This window comes from Oncorhynchus nerka, linkage group LG28 (assembly GCF_034236695.1).
Source record: "Oncorhynchus nerka isolate Pitt River linkage group LG28, Oner_Uvic_2.0, whole genome shotgun sequence".
NCBI classification, from domain to species: Eukaryota; Metazoa; Chordata; class Actinopteri; order Salmoniformes; family Salmonidae; genus Oncorhynchus; species Oncorhynchus nerka.
Window position 1 is genome coordinate 79,103,557 of NC_088423.1, and position 16,745 is coordinate 79,120,301.

The 16,745-nt window shown below is 43.4% G+C and overlaps 2 protein-coding genes across 2 annotated transcripts in view; both read left to right on the top strand.

Annotated features, from left to right (window-relative positions):
- Positions 1-135: 135 nt before the first annotated feature.
- On the top strand, positions 136-8,029 carry LOC115116664 (coatomer subunit beta). Its single transcript, XM_029645154.2, has 22 exons — positions 136-325; positions 797-950; positions 1,080-1,309; positions 1,442-1,611; positions 1,714-1,828; positions 1,921-2,013; positions 2,748-2,885; positions 2,974-3,093; positions 3,213-3,320; positions 3,427-3,573; positions 3,676-3,821; positions 3,933-4,029; positions 4,125-4,285; positions 4,399-4,519; positions 4,650-4,877; positions 5,066-5,245; positions 5,630-5,774; positions 5,924-6,043; positions 6,150-6,295; positions 6,379-6,468; positions 6,918-7,073; positions 7,271-8,029. The coding sequence occupies exons 2-22, from the start codon at positions 860-862 to the stop codon at positions 7,328-7,330; spliced, it is 2,862 nt and encodes a 953-aa protein (XP_029501014.1). The 5' UTR covers positions 136-325; positions 797-859; the 3' UTR covers positions 7,331-8,029.
- A 2,836-nt stretch (positions 8,030-10,865) lies between these two features.
- The window catches only part of LOC115112448 (ras-related protein R-Ras2), a 52,137-nt gene continuing 46,257 nt past the window's right edge, over positions 10,866-16,745 (top strand). Inside the window, exon 1 of the mRNA XM_065013149.1 lies at positions 10,866-11,223. Coding sequence (XP_064869221.1) covers positions 11,122-11,223 — 102 coding nt within the window. The 5' untranslated portion in view covers positions 10,866-11,121. The remainder of the gene's footprint in view (positions 11,224-16,745) is intronic.

Consider the following 16,745-nt stretch of genomic DNA (forward strand, 5'->3'; position numbering starts at 1 on the left):
GGTTCAGAGTACATACATGGAGGCAATATAGAAGATTATTATATTGGGAAACACTCATAATTAGAATTTCGTCTTCGCGTCTAGATATCCGGGTTATTTGTCCCTTTTCACTTGCTGTTGCAGTGATGTGGCTCAGAAAGTAGCTAATCTTCCACGTCACAGGGAAGTTGGGAACGGACAGCTAGAGAAGATATCAGCAATTTTACAGATTCCCAATTAAATAACAGACGCGACAAATGATATTTTGAAATATAGTAAACGTGCAGTAAAAGGCAGCTACGTGCTTATTTCTCTATCGTGACCAATTTTGGAAAGATTGGTTAGGGTAATTATTCCAAATATGTTTTGGTATCCATCCAGCATTTGCATGCTAACATTAGCTGTCATGGACGACAAGCGTTTGAGCTTGCTCAATTTGCAAAATCAAAACGTCTTAATAGGCTCTGTGAAGTGTTACTGGCATATTGCATATCTGTTTTTTTAGTGAATATCACTGATTGAGTTGCATAATTCGTTAGGCCATTGACTTGTCAATAACTAGCATACTAGCTAACTAACAACCGAGGCGGCCTGTGTGAATGAAGAAAATTAACTAGCTACTATAGTACAAGCGTTACTAACTAACTACTATAGTACAAGCTAGCTAACTGACGTGTCGACTAGCTACCATATATTTCTTAGCTACAGCTGTGCAGTATTAGAAAGCACGAATCGTGTTCAGTAACTTATGTGCAATAGCATCTATGTTTACATTTGTCGGATTATGCATTAACATTACTTGATGGGTACTTCATAGGAATCATTTTAACAGTTCTGTTGATTGGGGTGTTGCAAGAGGAAAGACGATCCATCCGGCAAAATGACAGCCGCAGAGAATGTTTGTTACACTTTGATCAATGTTCCAAATGACACCGAACCTCCATCGGAAGTCAGTCTCAAAGCAGATTTAGGTAAGTGTCCTTTGTTGACCCTATCTGCATTGTCAATAGGCACCTAATTGGCCCTAAACAATCAGTGTGAATGATCTATGATTAGTGTGACTTTAAGAGTAATACAATGTTATTTTTTCCTGATATCAGAAAAAGGAGAGATCAAGGCAAAGACAGAGGCCCTGAAGAAGGTAATCATCATGATACTGAATGGAGAGAAGCTGCCAGGCCTACTGATGACCATCATCCGATTTGTCCTCCCACTTCAAGACCACACCATTAAAAAGCTTCTGCTAGTCTTCTGGGAGATTGTCCCCAAGACGACTCCAGATGGCAAGCTGCTTCAGGAGATGATCCTGGTCTGTGACGCCTACAGAAAGGTATAGTAGCATACTACACAAGTGTACTTTCTGTCTGAATGTTCGATAAATTATATAATTAGCACAAGAAAGTATGATGTGTGACTATTATCCTTGAATAAGAGGCATTAAATGTATGTTTGTCTGTTTCAGGACTTGCAGCACCCCAATGAGTTCATCCGTGGATCCACCCTGCGCTTCCTGTGCAAGTTGAAGGAGTCTGAGCTGCTGGAGCCCCTCATGCCCGCCATCCGCGCCTGCCTGGAGCACCGCCACAGCTACGTTCGCCGCAATGCTGTACTGGCCATCTACACAATCTACAGGTAAACTTACTGTAGTGATACAATACGGAAGTTCGTTATGACTGTTTATGACCCTTAATGCAGAACATGGCATTTACTTGAGCAATTTTATTTCCATCTCAGGAACTTTGAAAATCTCATCCCAGATGCCCCTGAGTTGATCCATGATTTCCTTGTGAATGAAAAAGATGCCAGCTGCAAGAGAAATGCTTTCATGATGCTCATTCACGCAGACCAGGTCAATTGCATCTTCAGTTTTTTATTTATTAAAGACTGCTCACCAACATTTTTCTGTGTCTGGGACTAACACTGGTCATTTCCACTGTGCAGGACAGAGCTCTGGATTACCTCAGCACCTGCATTGATCAAGTGCATACATTTGGAGATATTCTCCAGTTGGTCATTGTGGAACTCATTTACAAGGTGAGTCCTTCAGACATTTTCCCACCAGAAAATCCCACTAGAAACCTCCAGATATCTCTTTTGAGAAATATGTAAAGAAAAACACAGGATGTCACTTGATGTCTGTTTCTCTGTCTCACATGCACTGAGGAAGGAGCAAGCTGAAACATATGCCAATGTGTGTGGTCTATTAAGACATTATGCTATGAGTTAAAGAAAATTAAAACTAAGCTTGAAGGGCCTCCCGAGTGGCGCAGTGGTCTAAGGCACTACATTGCGCTAGAGATTCTGGGTTCGAGTCCAGGCTCTGTCTCAGCCGGATGTGACTGGGAGACCCATGTGGCGGCGCACAATTGGCCCAGCGTCGTCCAGGTTAGGGGAGGGTTTGGTCAGCAGGGATGTTCTTGTCCCATCGTGCACTAGCGACTCCTGTGGCGGGCCGGGCTCTGCAGGCTGACACGGTCCCTATGTGTACTGTGTTTCCTCTGACACATTGGTGCAGCTGGCTTCCGGGTTAAGTGGGCATTATGTCAAGAAGCAGTTGTGTTTTGGAGGACGTACGGCTCTCGACCTTCGCCTCTCCCGAGTCCGTACGGGAGTTGAAGAGATGAGACAAGACTGTAACTACCAATTGGATACCACGAAATTGGGGAGAGAAAGGGGTAAAGAAAACATCAAAGCTTCAATTGGAAATTATATCCACGTAAGTACTGTCATTTTTTATTTGTCATGTCTCTTGTTTCCTCAATGTTTAGGTGTGCCACGCTAACCCGTCTGAGCGTGCCCGCTTCATCCGCTGCATCTACAACCTGTTGCAGTCCTCCAGCCCAGCCGTCAAGTACGAGGCAGCTGGCACTCTTGTCACGCTGTCCAGCGCACCCACTGCCATCAAGGTACCCCCTCTCACTTATCTACATCACAGCACCGCTGTGGATTTTGGTCTGGTATTGTCTTTCAATGGCATTTGTGTATTTGTTCTAGGCTGCTGCCCAGTGCTACATCGACCTGATCATCAAGGAGAGTGACAACAACGTGAAGCTGATCGTCCTGGATCGTCTGATAGAGCTGAAGGAGCATCCCACTCATGAACGTGTTCTCCAGGTACTCCGTCTTCACTTTCATTAATGTTGCTCCTGGTGAACAGACTCCATGTTAGGTACCAGTAAGTCTTTGAAGTGTAATAATAACCTGGTTAACATGTCTGTTCTCTGTCCACCCAGGACCTGGTGATGGACATTCTTCGTGTTTTGAGCACGCCTGACCTCGAGGTCCGGAAGAAGACCCTGCAGCTGGCCTTGGACCTAGTTTCATCCCGAAACGTAGAGGAGGTGGGGGTGTCATCCTCAGGACTAATCTCTCCTGTCTCTGTGGACTCTCCTCTCCTGTCTATTTTGTAAAAGGATGATTATTCTAACTAAGGTGTTTGTGTTCCAGTTGGTGATAGTTCTGAAGAAGGAGGTGATTAAGACCAACAATGTGACGGAGCATGAGGACACTGATAAATTCAGGCAGCTGCTGGTGCGCACCCTCCACTCATGCAGTGTACGCTTTCCTGACATGGCGGCCAATGTCATTCCTGTGGTGAGTCTACCCTGTTCACACATACAAACCCTGAAATCAAACACAGCTAGGGTCATTCTGTCCTCTGTGATGTCATCTAAATAACATATGTGTGTCACTCAGCTGATGGAGTTCCTGAGTGACACTAATGAGGCAGCGGCGGCTGATGTGCTGGAGTTTGTGAGGGAGGCCATTCAGAGGTTTGACAACCTGAGGCCCCTCATCATCGAGAAGATGCTGGAAGTCTTCCACGCCATCAAGACTGTCAAGTAAGACCAAGACTGACAAGCTTGCATATAAATAGAGAATTACAGGATACTTTTGGAGAATTACAGATTTGTTTAATTAATGCCGACATCCAATCTTTTAAACTGTGTTAGGATCTACAGAGGAGCGCTTTGGATCCTGGGAGAATACTGCAGCACTAAAGAGGACATTCAGAGTGTGATGACAGAAGTGCGCAGGTCGCTTGGCGAGGTATGTGTGTGTGCTTATGGATTATTCATTCACTTTCAGCGTTCAATACCAGAGTGATACTTGATGCCAGTTGCTCATGTCTGTCCCTTTTTCAGATCCCCATAGTAGAGAACGAGATCAAGAAAGAGGCTGGGGAGGGGAAGCCGGAAGAAGAGGTGAGCGCAGCGCCAGCAGCCAAACTGGTGACAGAAATGGGCACCTACGTCACACAGAGCGCCCTCAGCTCCTCCCGACCCTCAAAGAAGGAAGAGGACAGGTAAAAGAAGTCACCTTTTGTGTCTAAAATACATAGTTTCTTAGCTTGCAGTGATTGTCTTTCAGAAGTGGATGATGTGACACTCAATTAAACTGTCATCCCTTTCCCTGTAGGCCTCCTCTCAGGGGCTTCTTGATGGACGGAGACTTCTATGTGGCAGCCTCCCTGGCCACAACCCTGACCAAAGTGGCCCTGCGATATGTCGCCATCGTTCAAGATAAAAAGAGACAGAATGTAAGTATAGAACCTCTTATCTTCTGAAACGGTTGTGAAACTGTTTCGGTTGAAACGGTTGTGAAACATATTCACTGTCCATTGAAAGTCATGAAGTGATTCTAATGCTCTATCACCATCTCCCCTTCAGTCCTTTGTGGCTGAGTCTATGCTGATCATGGCCACTATCCTCCACTTGGGCAAGTCCTCTCTGCCCAAGAAGCCCATCACAGACGACGATGTGGACCGCATCTCGCTGTGCCTCAAGGTGCTGTCCGAGTGTTCGCCCCTCATGAACGACATCTTTAATAAGGAGTGCCGCAAGTCCCTGTCTCACATGCTCACTGTCAGGCTGGAGGAGGAGAAGCTATCTCAGAAGGTAGGGAGGAGCGCTGGCTGCTAGATTACTAGGCCATAGCTTCCAGTCCACTCTTCTCACTAAACCACTGCCTTCTCCCAGTTCAATCAGCTATACTCTAGTTCTCCCTTCACCTGGCTGCCTATCCATTTGGACACTGCTGGATTGTATTGCTATGTGCTGATGGAGTTCTGTGCTCTTATCCACAGAAAGAGTCAGAGAAACGGAACGTGCTGGTGCAGGCAGATGACCCCATTTCCTTTATGCAACTGACGGCCAAGAACGAGACGTCCTCCAAGGAGGACCAGTTCCAGCTCAGTTTACTGGCTGCCATGGGAACCACTCTTAAGAAGGAGGCTAATGACCCCATGGCCTCCAAACTCAACAAGGTACACCTACAAGGACCCAGTAGACACACACACTGTTCTGTTACAGAATTACAAAATTGTGTGCTTGCGAATCACATGGTCATGTGCCTTTTTGGATAGTAGATGTATGTGATGTACCTCAAGTTGCCAGCAGGTGGCATTGTTTCCAACATGACTGAGCCGTAGCAACAGAGAAATCTGTGTTTTATAGGTCTGTTCCATAGGTACGACTATGAAAGAGGGAATGAATATAACATTTCTAAGTTCTGGCTCTGGCATGGATTGTATCAGGATCCTATTCAGAAATGTACGTTTTCATCTTAGCTATTAGTGCTGTTGAGGTAGTTATTGTATAACAACAGGTTGGTGAGGACCATGTCATTCTGAGTGTATGTTGTATTGCAGGTTACCCAGCTGACTGGTTTCTCAGACCCAGTCTATGCTGAGGCCTATGTCCATGTCAACCAGTATGACATTGTGCTGGATGTGCTGGTCGTCAACCAAACCAACGACACCCTTCAGAATTGCACCCTGGAGCTGGCGACATTGGGTGAGGTTCTAGTCTATAGTTCATGACTATAGTTCATATGACTATATGCCGAGTCATACAACCTTACTAAGGGCTGTTTCAGGGCAATTTCTCTTGTTTGCCATAGGTGATGTATGTCTAATGCTGATATAAACCTTTCAATCCAACAGGTGACCTCAAGCTGGTTGAGAAGCCTTCGCCTCTCACTCTGGCACCCCATGACTTTGCCAACATCAAGGCTAACGTCAAAGTGGCGTCCACAGAGAATGGCATCATATTTGGCAACATAGGTAAGAGGATCACTTCAAACTTCTGTCAGAATACTTGTCATGAATAATCTGATGCCAGCCTCCACTCCATGTGTACGACATCAGTTCTAATGTCTGTCTGTCTCAGTGTATGACGTATCAGGAGCTGCCAGCGACAGGAACTGCGTGGTCCTCAGTGACATCCACATTGACATCATGGACTACATCCAGCCAGCCTCGTGCACAGATGCAGAGTTCAGACAGATGTGGGCCGAGTTTGAGTGGGAGAATAAGGTACTACTGCTAGATAAGAGAACTGTCCATATTTTGTTTTGTTAGTGTGTTCAGTGGATGATCGTAATAACACTTTATTCTAGGTGACGGTGAACACCAACATTGCAGACCTGAACGAGTACCTCCACCACATCCTCAGCTCCACCAACATGAAGTGCCTGACCCCAGAGAAGGTACAGTAGTCGTGGAATATTGCCGATTGAACTACATCAATAGGATGATGTGTAGAACAGAATGGAGGTTTTAAACCTGGCAGATAGGAAGGCTGAGTGGAAGTTGTCAGAGCGTCGAACATGTCTGTTGCTGCTACCTTTTTTTACAGTGTTAGGATTTGATTTCTAAATGGCTTTTTATAATTATCTGATTGAATCAATCTGTTTGGAAAGAGAAGGGCACCTTGCGAGATACAGTCAATATATACCTATTTATTTTGTTTCAAGTTCTTCATCAATCCACTAATGGATTTAGACAGATAAGCTTGACTCTCTCTTGTAATAGCCCTGTCTTCAGCAAACTGAGCATGTTTCTACAGGACCAATCAGACTCTTACTACTGGGTCAAATAGGTAGTAATGCATGTGATGCTCACTCACTCACTCCACCTGGTCTGTCCTTACAACCAGGCACTTTCTGGATTCTGTGGCTTCATGGCTGCCAACCTGTATGCCCGCTCCATCTTCGGTGAAGACGCCCTGGCCAACGTCAGCATTGAGAAGCCCATCCACCTGGGTCCTGATGCCCCTGTCAACGGACACATCCGCATCCGGGCCAAGAGCCAGGTGAGAAACTCACTCCCCACTCAGACTACATCCCAAAATGCACCCTATTCCCTATATAGTGCAATACTTTTGTAAATAGGTTGCCATTTGCGATGTAGACGTAGTGCTAGTAGTAAATATAGAATAATGCAAACATCGGGGTGGTATTATTTTGTGAAGTTTATACATTGCAAGTAACACTTCCCCTCTCTCTACAGGGCATGGCATTGAGTCTGGGTGACAAGATCAACCTTTCCCAGAAAAAAACATCTGCATAAAGTCAACTGAAAACCAGCAGTCCAACTGAGAACTCCACATCACTGGACAAGATTCATCTGCAAAGAAATGTGCTTTCTGCTAGTCCTCTCTAGTCTCTTCTATCTGTCTCTGGCCATAAACAGATGGCCATAAAAAAAGCTATTTGATTAAGTGCTGTTCTATATGTGGGTATGAGAGATGGTTGTACACCTCCTGTGTCAGGAAGAAAATCCCTCTTACTGTCCTCCAAGTGATAGGCCAGGGATATCTTTAATTTTCAATAAACATGTCATATATAACAAAACATACTCCCAACATTTGTCAGACGATGGGCTGTTTGCATGTTCAGTCTTTCTTTACTTAAATTAAGGGAACGCGAGGTAGGAAAGACCTCGGCTCCACCACCCCTTAACTACGCTGTTGACAAAAGTCATGACAGTAAAGTTAAGTGCAATGTCATAGGCTAAACCATGAAATATGGATTCAGTTTGAATGCACATTCCATCCACTACGGGTGTGTTACACAGGCAGTCCAATTCTGATGTTTTTGCCACTAATTGGTCTTTTTACCAAACAAATTATCTGAATTGGGCTGCCTGTGAATAAGCAGCTTAGCTGATCTCATGTCCCATTGTCTTTACACTACAGATAATGACTCATCAAAGTGGTTATTGTATCAGATGTATGCAAATTCCTTGAAAGTAAAACTTTTAAGATTTGTGGGGAAAGGTTATTGCTTCTGTAAATTGCAAGTAATTGCATCAATGAAGTGAAAATGTATGTTTGTGCCAGGTCCCAAATTTCAAGTTATACAAATGTAGAGTGAATACAATCAACGTGCTAAAGTCTTTGCCATGTATTGAAATGGTGTAATGATGAAAGATCAGCATCAAATCAAAATCCCTTGATTTCTTGTCAGTCACACACATTTCGATTGCTTTGACTGCCTTTTCCACCTCACCATTACATAAAAAAAATCCCCAGTTGAATAGATACTCAAAAGTTCCCTTGCTTCTTGGAAAGGAAATTACATCACGTTTTGCCTTGTATGGAAAGATTTAGAATTGTGAGCACTTCACACAAGTTTTCTCACTTTGACGCACCTCTTCTGAATTTGATACCCACATTTCCTTTTGATTCTCATATTGAGACAGGCATGTTTAAAGGCAACATTACTGTGAAATTATGATTGATTGTAAGAAAAGAGTTTGAAAAACACGATTTTAGGCAAATAGTCAAGAGTTCAGACAAACAACCCATGATGAATCATTAGGTCCTTTTCCTCTCAAGTCCTCATCTCACTCTAAAATCTGAAGACATAAAACTACACAGAATAGAAATTATGAATATTCAGTGACTCACATTTTCAGTGATTCACATATTTTTCTTAAACTTCCTGTTCTTGTGTGGTATCACAATGACTGACTGGAAAGAAGAGACCCAAACAATGCAGTAAATCAACAAGATTTCTTCCATTACAAATATCTCTCCCCTTTTTCTACCCAGAATTCCCCTTTAGCCTAGCCATTTTAACTTTGTCGATAATAAGGATTTCAGAACTGTAAATATAACATAGGTAAAGAGCCAATAAGTGACCTACTGTAACATACTTAACAGGTCATATTTCCTGAAGTGTGGAGGGACTCGTGCACCTCCCCTGTTGTTCCTCTGCTACCCCACAGGCTGTGTGGACTATGATTTCAGCAGTTCATTTAAATTCCTCAAATGCCTTTGGCACTACGTCGCAGAGTGGGAGTCAATTGGAATTTGTTCATTTAGGAGTCTAAAATATAACATCTTGCTGAATAGCCCTCCAGGGAGGAGACAGGGAAAATGAAGGAGATTCATATTATGTACTGTTCAGAGATTTTGCTGAGTTACAGTTCATATAAGGAAATCAGTCAATTGAAGTCAATTCATTAGGCCCTAATCTATGGACTTCACATGACTGGGCAGAGGCGCAGCAATTGGTGGGCCTGGGGGGGGGGGCATAAGCCCACCCACTTGGGAGCCAGGCCCAGCCAATCAAAATGATTACAGACAGAAATACTCTTCAGCATCCCCCTCCTCTGACGATCCCGCAGGTGAAGAAGCCAGATGTGTAGGTCCTGGGCTGGCGTCGTTACACGTGGTCTCTACAATTCTCTAAAATGACATTGGTAGAGAAATAAACAAATTCTCTGCCAACAGCTCAGGTGGACCATTCCTGTAGTTGGCATGGAAATTGCAGGCTCCCTCAAAACATGAGACATCTGTGGCATTGTGTTGTGTGACAAAACTGCACATTTTAGAGTGGCCTTTTATTCTCCCCAGGACAAGGTGCACCTGTGTAATGATCATGCTGTTTAATCAGCTTCTTGATATGCCACACCTGTCAGGTGGATGGATTATTTTGACAAGGGATAAAATGCTCACTGACAGGGATTTAAACACACAGCATTTGACAGGGATTTAAAATGTGCACAGCATTTGAGAGAAATAAGCTTTTTGTGTTTATGAATAATTTCTCTGATCTTTTATTTTAGCTCATGAAACATGGGACCAACACCTTGTTGCGTTTATATTTTTGTTCAGTTTACATATATAAACACATGCACCAGTGTTGCATAAAGTATTGCTATATACTGGCTGGAGGCTATAAAACATTATTCTAGAAGCTCAGATATAGACCCACTTGTATGCGTCACCAAGATCACTGTGGTCACGCATGCATGCCATTGCCACAGAATAGCAGAACTCAGTCAGCCTTGACGGCTCTGACAAACACACACGCTTTAAATCAAATCAAATCACATTTTACTGGTCACATACACGTGTTTAGCAGATGTTATTGCGGGTGTAGCTAACTGCTTGTGCTTCTAGTTCCGACAATGCAGCAATATCTAACAAGTAATATCGAACAATTTCACAACATATACCCAATACACACAAATACAAATAATTACATGGAATTAAGAACATATCAATATGTGGACAAAGTGCCTTTGTGTGAAAGCTCTCACTCTGGGGGCCTTGATATTGGCCAACGGTGTCTGTGAGGACAGCACTTCACAGCTGTGGAAAACAGACAGTGTCAAGCTGCAGCATATCTTCCCATTTTTTAAGGTAATAAATGGAAATGAGCCAAAAGCCATCCCTCCAGGCCAGACTAAACTTGTATTTCCCACTAACAATGATGTGCTACTTGGAAGATAGACTTATTGATCATCCAGACCATCAGAGATGAAAGTATGAAACCCATTACAATCACCATCCATCCATGTGTGGGCTGGATGGTGGATAGTGTTAATTACATTAACACGGACATTAATACTGCATGACCTCATTGTAGCCTACTGAGGATAGTCTGTGCACGGCCCAAAGTAATGCTTATAAATGTTCTTATTGGCACAGCACATAAAGAAAAGAATGGTAAGCCCTACATGAAAGGAACATAGATCATAAAACGAGTATTCTACAATGGCAATATTTAAATGTCCCTTTAGTAGATGCTACTCATGAGAAGTAAAGTGCCCCTAGCGACGGACATTTGTATTGGACTAACTGATGACTCCTTTCTGTTTCACATCTTAAAAACGCAGTGGTTAGCAACGCTGTTGAGGGCGTATGGACTCGGTCGCCCGTATCTCAGTGAGCAGCACCGTTAATTCCTCTAGTCTGGAACGGATTGTAGACGCAGTTATCATTTCAGTCTATTTAGGCTCGTGATTTTCCTTCGTACCATTTTTCAACTTGAAGGCCTTTCACTGAAAAGTGGGTGTCTCCTCACTACTGGTGTTCAGACAGCGGCGAGTGCAGAAGTGTGTCCTCGATGGCAGGGTGGAAGGACGGCTCGGTGCAGGAGAAGTATCGACTGGTTGTGGTTGGAGGTGGTGGTGTCGGAAAGTCAGCCCTAACTATACAATTTATCCAGGTTAGTAAATAGTCGACCGTTTCTCCAGCCACTTTGTACGGAATGTTTGGGAATATGGAGGGAGGCTGGCTGAGTTGTTGCGAATGGGGACCCCACAAGCGTATGATGGGGTTTTAGTTCATTTTCTTCTCGCAATAGTGGGATATATTCGCCGAGGCCTGTTTAGCACAGAACATATTCTGGGAAAAAAACTTGAAATTGTGTTTAGATAAAATGTGTATTTTGAGCCTATTTTTCAGTATAATGAATAACAGGTCAATTGGCAACGTAATCTCGCTCGGCTATGGAAAGTAAATTGTGGAACAAATAGTGAAGATATAGTCTCACAATTGTGATTTAGGCTGAACTCTGATGTAAGACTGTATAATCTAATTATTATAACATTCGGCTACCTGTACAGGTGCAATTTAAAAATATTTATTTTCAAAATTGAGTTGTCAACATCTCTCTTGTTTTGGAGCTATATTTGAGTGGATCGCTACATCAGTCTATAATTGTTGGCTACAATATAACACGTCGTTCAGAACTTCTGGGCCTGCTGTACTTGAAAGCATAAATCTGAAACAAAACTCCTATGTAAACTCACATTGAACAGGCTCATTGAACAGGCACATTGAACGTATTTTCCATCATACCCATTAGGTGCAGTATTGACAAATCTCTTGCCTACCATTTTTATTCATGTAGACCCATGTTCATAATCAGACATTGAATTTGCCTATTGAATAGCCTAATAACTGTTTAACCAGCAGACTAACTAACATTCATTTGGATCCAAAAAATCTAAGTGAATCAGACTAGGATATAAAGAAATTCCTACACATCCATAACTGTAAGCATATTCATTACAGAGAATATCCCTGCATGCCTTTCTCTAACATTGATATCGTGTGTGAATCTTGATCAATCCCTTTTGTTGCTCAAACAGTTGCAGAGCAATGACAGCTGCTGCTAAAGACAGTTGTTGTTCAAGCCAGTGACCCAAGCAGCTATTGCCCAGCCACTGTTGTCCTTTATAGTCTTGTCAATGGCATTCCAACACACAGTGTGTTGTCCATAGGTACCCACACTTTTAACTCTTTGTCTTTCCCCTTTCACTATCAAAACCTTTCTATTCACATTTAGTTTCTTTGTGAAGGTGCTCATAAAGATGTAAGTGGCAATGAGTGGACAAGCTTTGGAATCCTCTTTGTGTCTTCAGGAGTCTGTAATGCCAGGTCCTAATTCCAGGAGACTCTGACTGGGGGTGGGCAGCTGCATGTCTAAAGTGACTGAGACAATAGTGGGGCAGTCAGCAGCATGTGCTGCTTGGGGATTTTGTTGTGATCTGAAGGTCTAATACTGTTTCAGAAAGCTCATTAAATGTATACCATGGATATTGGTCAGATCAGATTACTGTACCACGGTTCAACCATTCTGACCCTATTCTTCTTTGGAATGGAACAGTAGGCTAAGTATTGTATAAACACTTCAAAGTCCTTTAGTATTTCTAGCAAATACTTGAGTTTTGGTCCAACCAAGAAAACATGCACTGTTGACTTATTCCAGTAGGGATAGGAAACAGTAAACCACAGTACAAGTGCCTTGTTACAGTGTAATGAGACAGTCATGTGATTAATTACCATGTGATATGAAACTAATAATACGGATAGGACAGTAACACCAAGATAATAATAGACAGATTATTACATTTTGTTTAAGCAACAAGATTGTTGTTTGTTAACAAGATGAGTAGAATATAGGATAGGTAGGAGAAGACTGTCTGCAGCTCAGCGATCAGCAGTTCACAGATATTTTCTGGATGATTACTTTGTCATGGCAACGGTGCCTTTGGAGCCTTTAGTTGAAACTTGCAGGTCAGTCCGCACTCACTAAAGAACATTCATTTGGGAAATAAGACCATTTTTTTGTATGCACTTAGCATTTCAGAATGTGTCCAATCCAGTCTTGATCAACACTCTTTATTCCTCTTTATAATAACCATACCACAACTGTGTTCATTGTGAATAGCGGTATAAAATAATAATGTGCAACCATATCTTTTAGATGAGCATCAACCTCTTATTTGTCCCTTGACATCCAAAATGCAAAGGAATTCCCAATATATACAGTATGTTAAATCTGTGAAAAATGAGTGCAGTATAAACGGCCTATATGCTCTGCATGCATAGTCTATAGCAGGGTTCCCCAACTGGTGGCCCGCTTGTTGGACATAAAGTACTGGAAAAACACCAGGAAATCAGCTCCAAGTCATTTTCATTTTGGAAATATTTTACAAAGTATTCTCACACATATGAGAGAGATGTGTGATTGTTTACAAATGTAAACTAGGCTTGAAATGATTATGTTTTTGTTCAATATTATATCTGTTTGGCTTCTTGAGGTCAATTTGCATTCTGCAAATTGTTTGTAACAATGCTCCGGCCCTCTGACCATCCGCTCAAGAAAAAATCAGCTGAATCTAGTTGATGATCCCTGGTCATAGGCTCTGGATCCTCACCCAGCCCAAGCAATCTGATCCAAAATCTAAACCACAGAACACGGAGGGTGGGATGGGATGTCACTCACCCATGGCCCAGCCAGAGCACTGAGCTGAGAGAGAGAGGGCCAGGGGTCTTTCAGACAGTGCTGTGGGAGAACACACATACTTTAGCAGAATGTTACAGCAGGTTAATATCCTGGCCAGTGTGTGTGGGGGACTCAGTGACACACTGCCTGGCCCTACAGCATTTAGGTTTCTTCTGTTTTATTTGTGCACCATTGCAGCTGGCCAAACAAGTGCATGAGCTTAGTAACCAATATCATTCATCTGTTACTGGGTGATTCATAGCCCCTAAAAAGGCAAAGGAAGTTCTATACTTGGCTGAGCACCATTACAGTGTTTTATGCCAACCATTTGGCTGTCACTTTGCTTTTCACCTTGTAGGCAATATCTAGTCCAAATTGTAGTTGGTGTGTTGACTGCATTCCTTTCCATATTTCTTTTGTATATGTCTGTGGATGTAAAGAAAATAAATGAATTTGGTAATGTGTAGAATGTTGACATCATGGAAAGCGCCTACATCCTATTAGAGTTTTCTAGAAGCCGGCTGCCAGGGGAAAAGCCTCGCAGCTGGCTGTTGAGTCCAGACTTTCCCTTCCAGATCTATGGAGGTGTGGAGGGTCAGTTTAGGTGGAGGACGGAGGGTTGTCTGAGTCATGTTGGGTTAATGACCATGGAACAGCCGGAATCAGCGCCTTTGGAAAAGGAAGTCCCTCCACTCCTGTTCATTTTCTATGGACCTCCTAGATTTGAAAAAGAAAACATGAGCTGCAGCCTGCCTAACTGGCTGGGCTTGTGGGTGTGGTGGTGTGCACTTGATGGAATCAGATAAGATTTACTGGTGAAAAAAAACCTGACGCCATATTTAAGGTAAAGGCATTACAGAGATACAACCACGGCTCAGTAACCACGTTTCCATCCACAGTTTTTATGCGAGTAAAGTCATACCTTGTAAAAAATCTTGACAGTTGTGATGGAAACAGGAAGTTTTGTGCAATTTTATAAATGTCCACAGATCCTTTGTTTGTTCGACATGGTGGGATCTTTTTGTGTCGGCAAAATTAATAATGTGAGAAATGGTGGGGAAAAAGCTCAGATTTTAATCGGAAACAATTTTTATCTGAAACACGCACTGATTTTTATCTGAAACAAGTACATTTGGTGGAAACACACCACTGGTGGGAAAATGTGCTTATTTTCTTCATGCGTATTTTAGAATATTCTCATGAAAATCTGTCGCCAATTGGATGGAAACCTAGCTCCTGAAACCGCTGTAGTGTATACTAGACTAGTCACACAATGGCTGAAGTGAGGGTCCTTTTACAGTGCAGGGAGGATGATGTCACTCTACAATAACAGAGTGACAGGGCCGGCAGGTCATCGCCACTGGGAGTAGTTGAAGTAAGAACACAGCCAAGCCAAGCCAGTGAGTAGAATGGTAGAGAGGTGACATAACATTGAGTCATCTAAAACAAATTGGGACACAGAGTGTTATTCAACAGATGGAAAACATGACTCAATGTGGGGTGGTGGGGTTCAAGCCATTTGATCCCATATCTAATGTCACTCATTTGTTTGACCGATGGTATGAACAACATTTCTGCTATGGTTCCTTTGTGGAAGTTATCATTAGCAACCACGGCACCTGTGGGAGTGAAATCCTATCTTCTCGCCAGACTGGATGACAGAGTAGTAAAGCATGGTGTTGCAGGAACACACAGCTGCTAATATTAGCCCTTATCACTGACTCTCTTTCATTTCTGCTGGAGTTGACTCCCCGCTGTGTGATTCAGTGGGAGAGCACAGTATCCAGCCTGATAGAGTCATGAAGGATTAGATACAGACCAGTATGATCAGAGGTTAAAGACACCTAAACAGTGAGTACTTAAGTGCTCTCTTTCTTTTTCTTTCTCTCGCTCTTTCTACCCCTTCTCTCTCTCGCCCTCTCTACCCCCCTCTCTCGCTCTCTCTATCCCCTCTCTTGCTCTCTCTACCCCCTCTCTCTTCTCTCTCTCGCTCTCTCTACCCCTCTCTCTCGCTCTCTCTATCCCCTCTCTTGCTCTCTCTACCCCCTCTCTTCTCGCTCTCTCTACCCCTCTCTCTCGCTCTCTCTATCCCCTCTCTCGCTCTCTCTACCCCTCTCTCTTCTCTCTCTCGCTCTCTCTACCTCTCTCTCGCTCTTTCTACCCCCTCTCTCTTCTCTCTCTCGCTCTCTCTACCCCTCTCTCTTGCTCTCTCTACCCCCTCTCTCTCCTCTCTCCTCTCTCGCTCTCTATCCTCTCTCTCGCTCTCCCTACCCCTCTCTCCCCTCTCTACCCCCTCTCTCCTCTCTCTTGCTCTCTTTACCCCCTCTATCTCGTCTATCTACCCCCTTTCTCTCCTCTCTCTCTGTCTCATTCTGAGCATGGTTTTGATTACTGAGATGAGGTCATTTAGGAGAAATGCTGCTGCTCTGGGTTCTAATTGAATAAATACAGATTAAGCATGTAGGCGTTCTTTCCTGGGCATTTGCAGGCAAGGTGTGTGTGTGTTTGTGTGTGTGAGTGAGTGATGGGGTTTGGGGATTGTTTCATGCACATTTCTCTGAAATAGACGCAGCGGGCTAAGTAAAGTGTTTGTTTGCAGCAGTGGTGATGGGGGTGTGCATTCCCACACACCCAGGACAAGGTGGCTGAATACCAGGCGGTGTGGAAACTGCCATGACCAGCACACTTTAAACCTATTTTTGGACATAAGCAGTGTTGTAGCATTCTATCTAGCTTGGTGATACATCACATACCATATACCGCTGATCCATTTTGGTTTGAGCTGGTTTTTCATTTTCTTTGAGGGTGTGTGTGTGTGTGTGTGTGTGTGTTTGGTAGTGCTGCCAAGGTGGGTGATGAGGGAACATTGTTGGTTTTGTTCTTCAGGAGGGTCACCTGTTGATTTCTCACAGAGCTGGCTCATTGACTGAGCGTTTCTGTGAAGTGAACCGCTC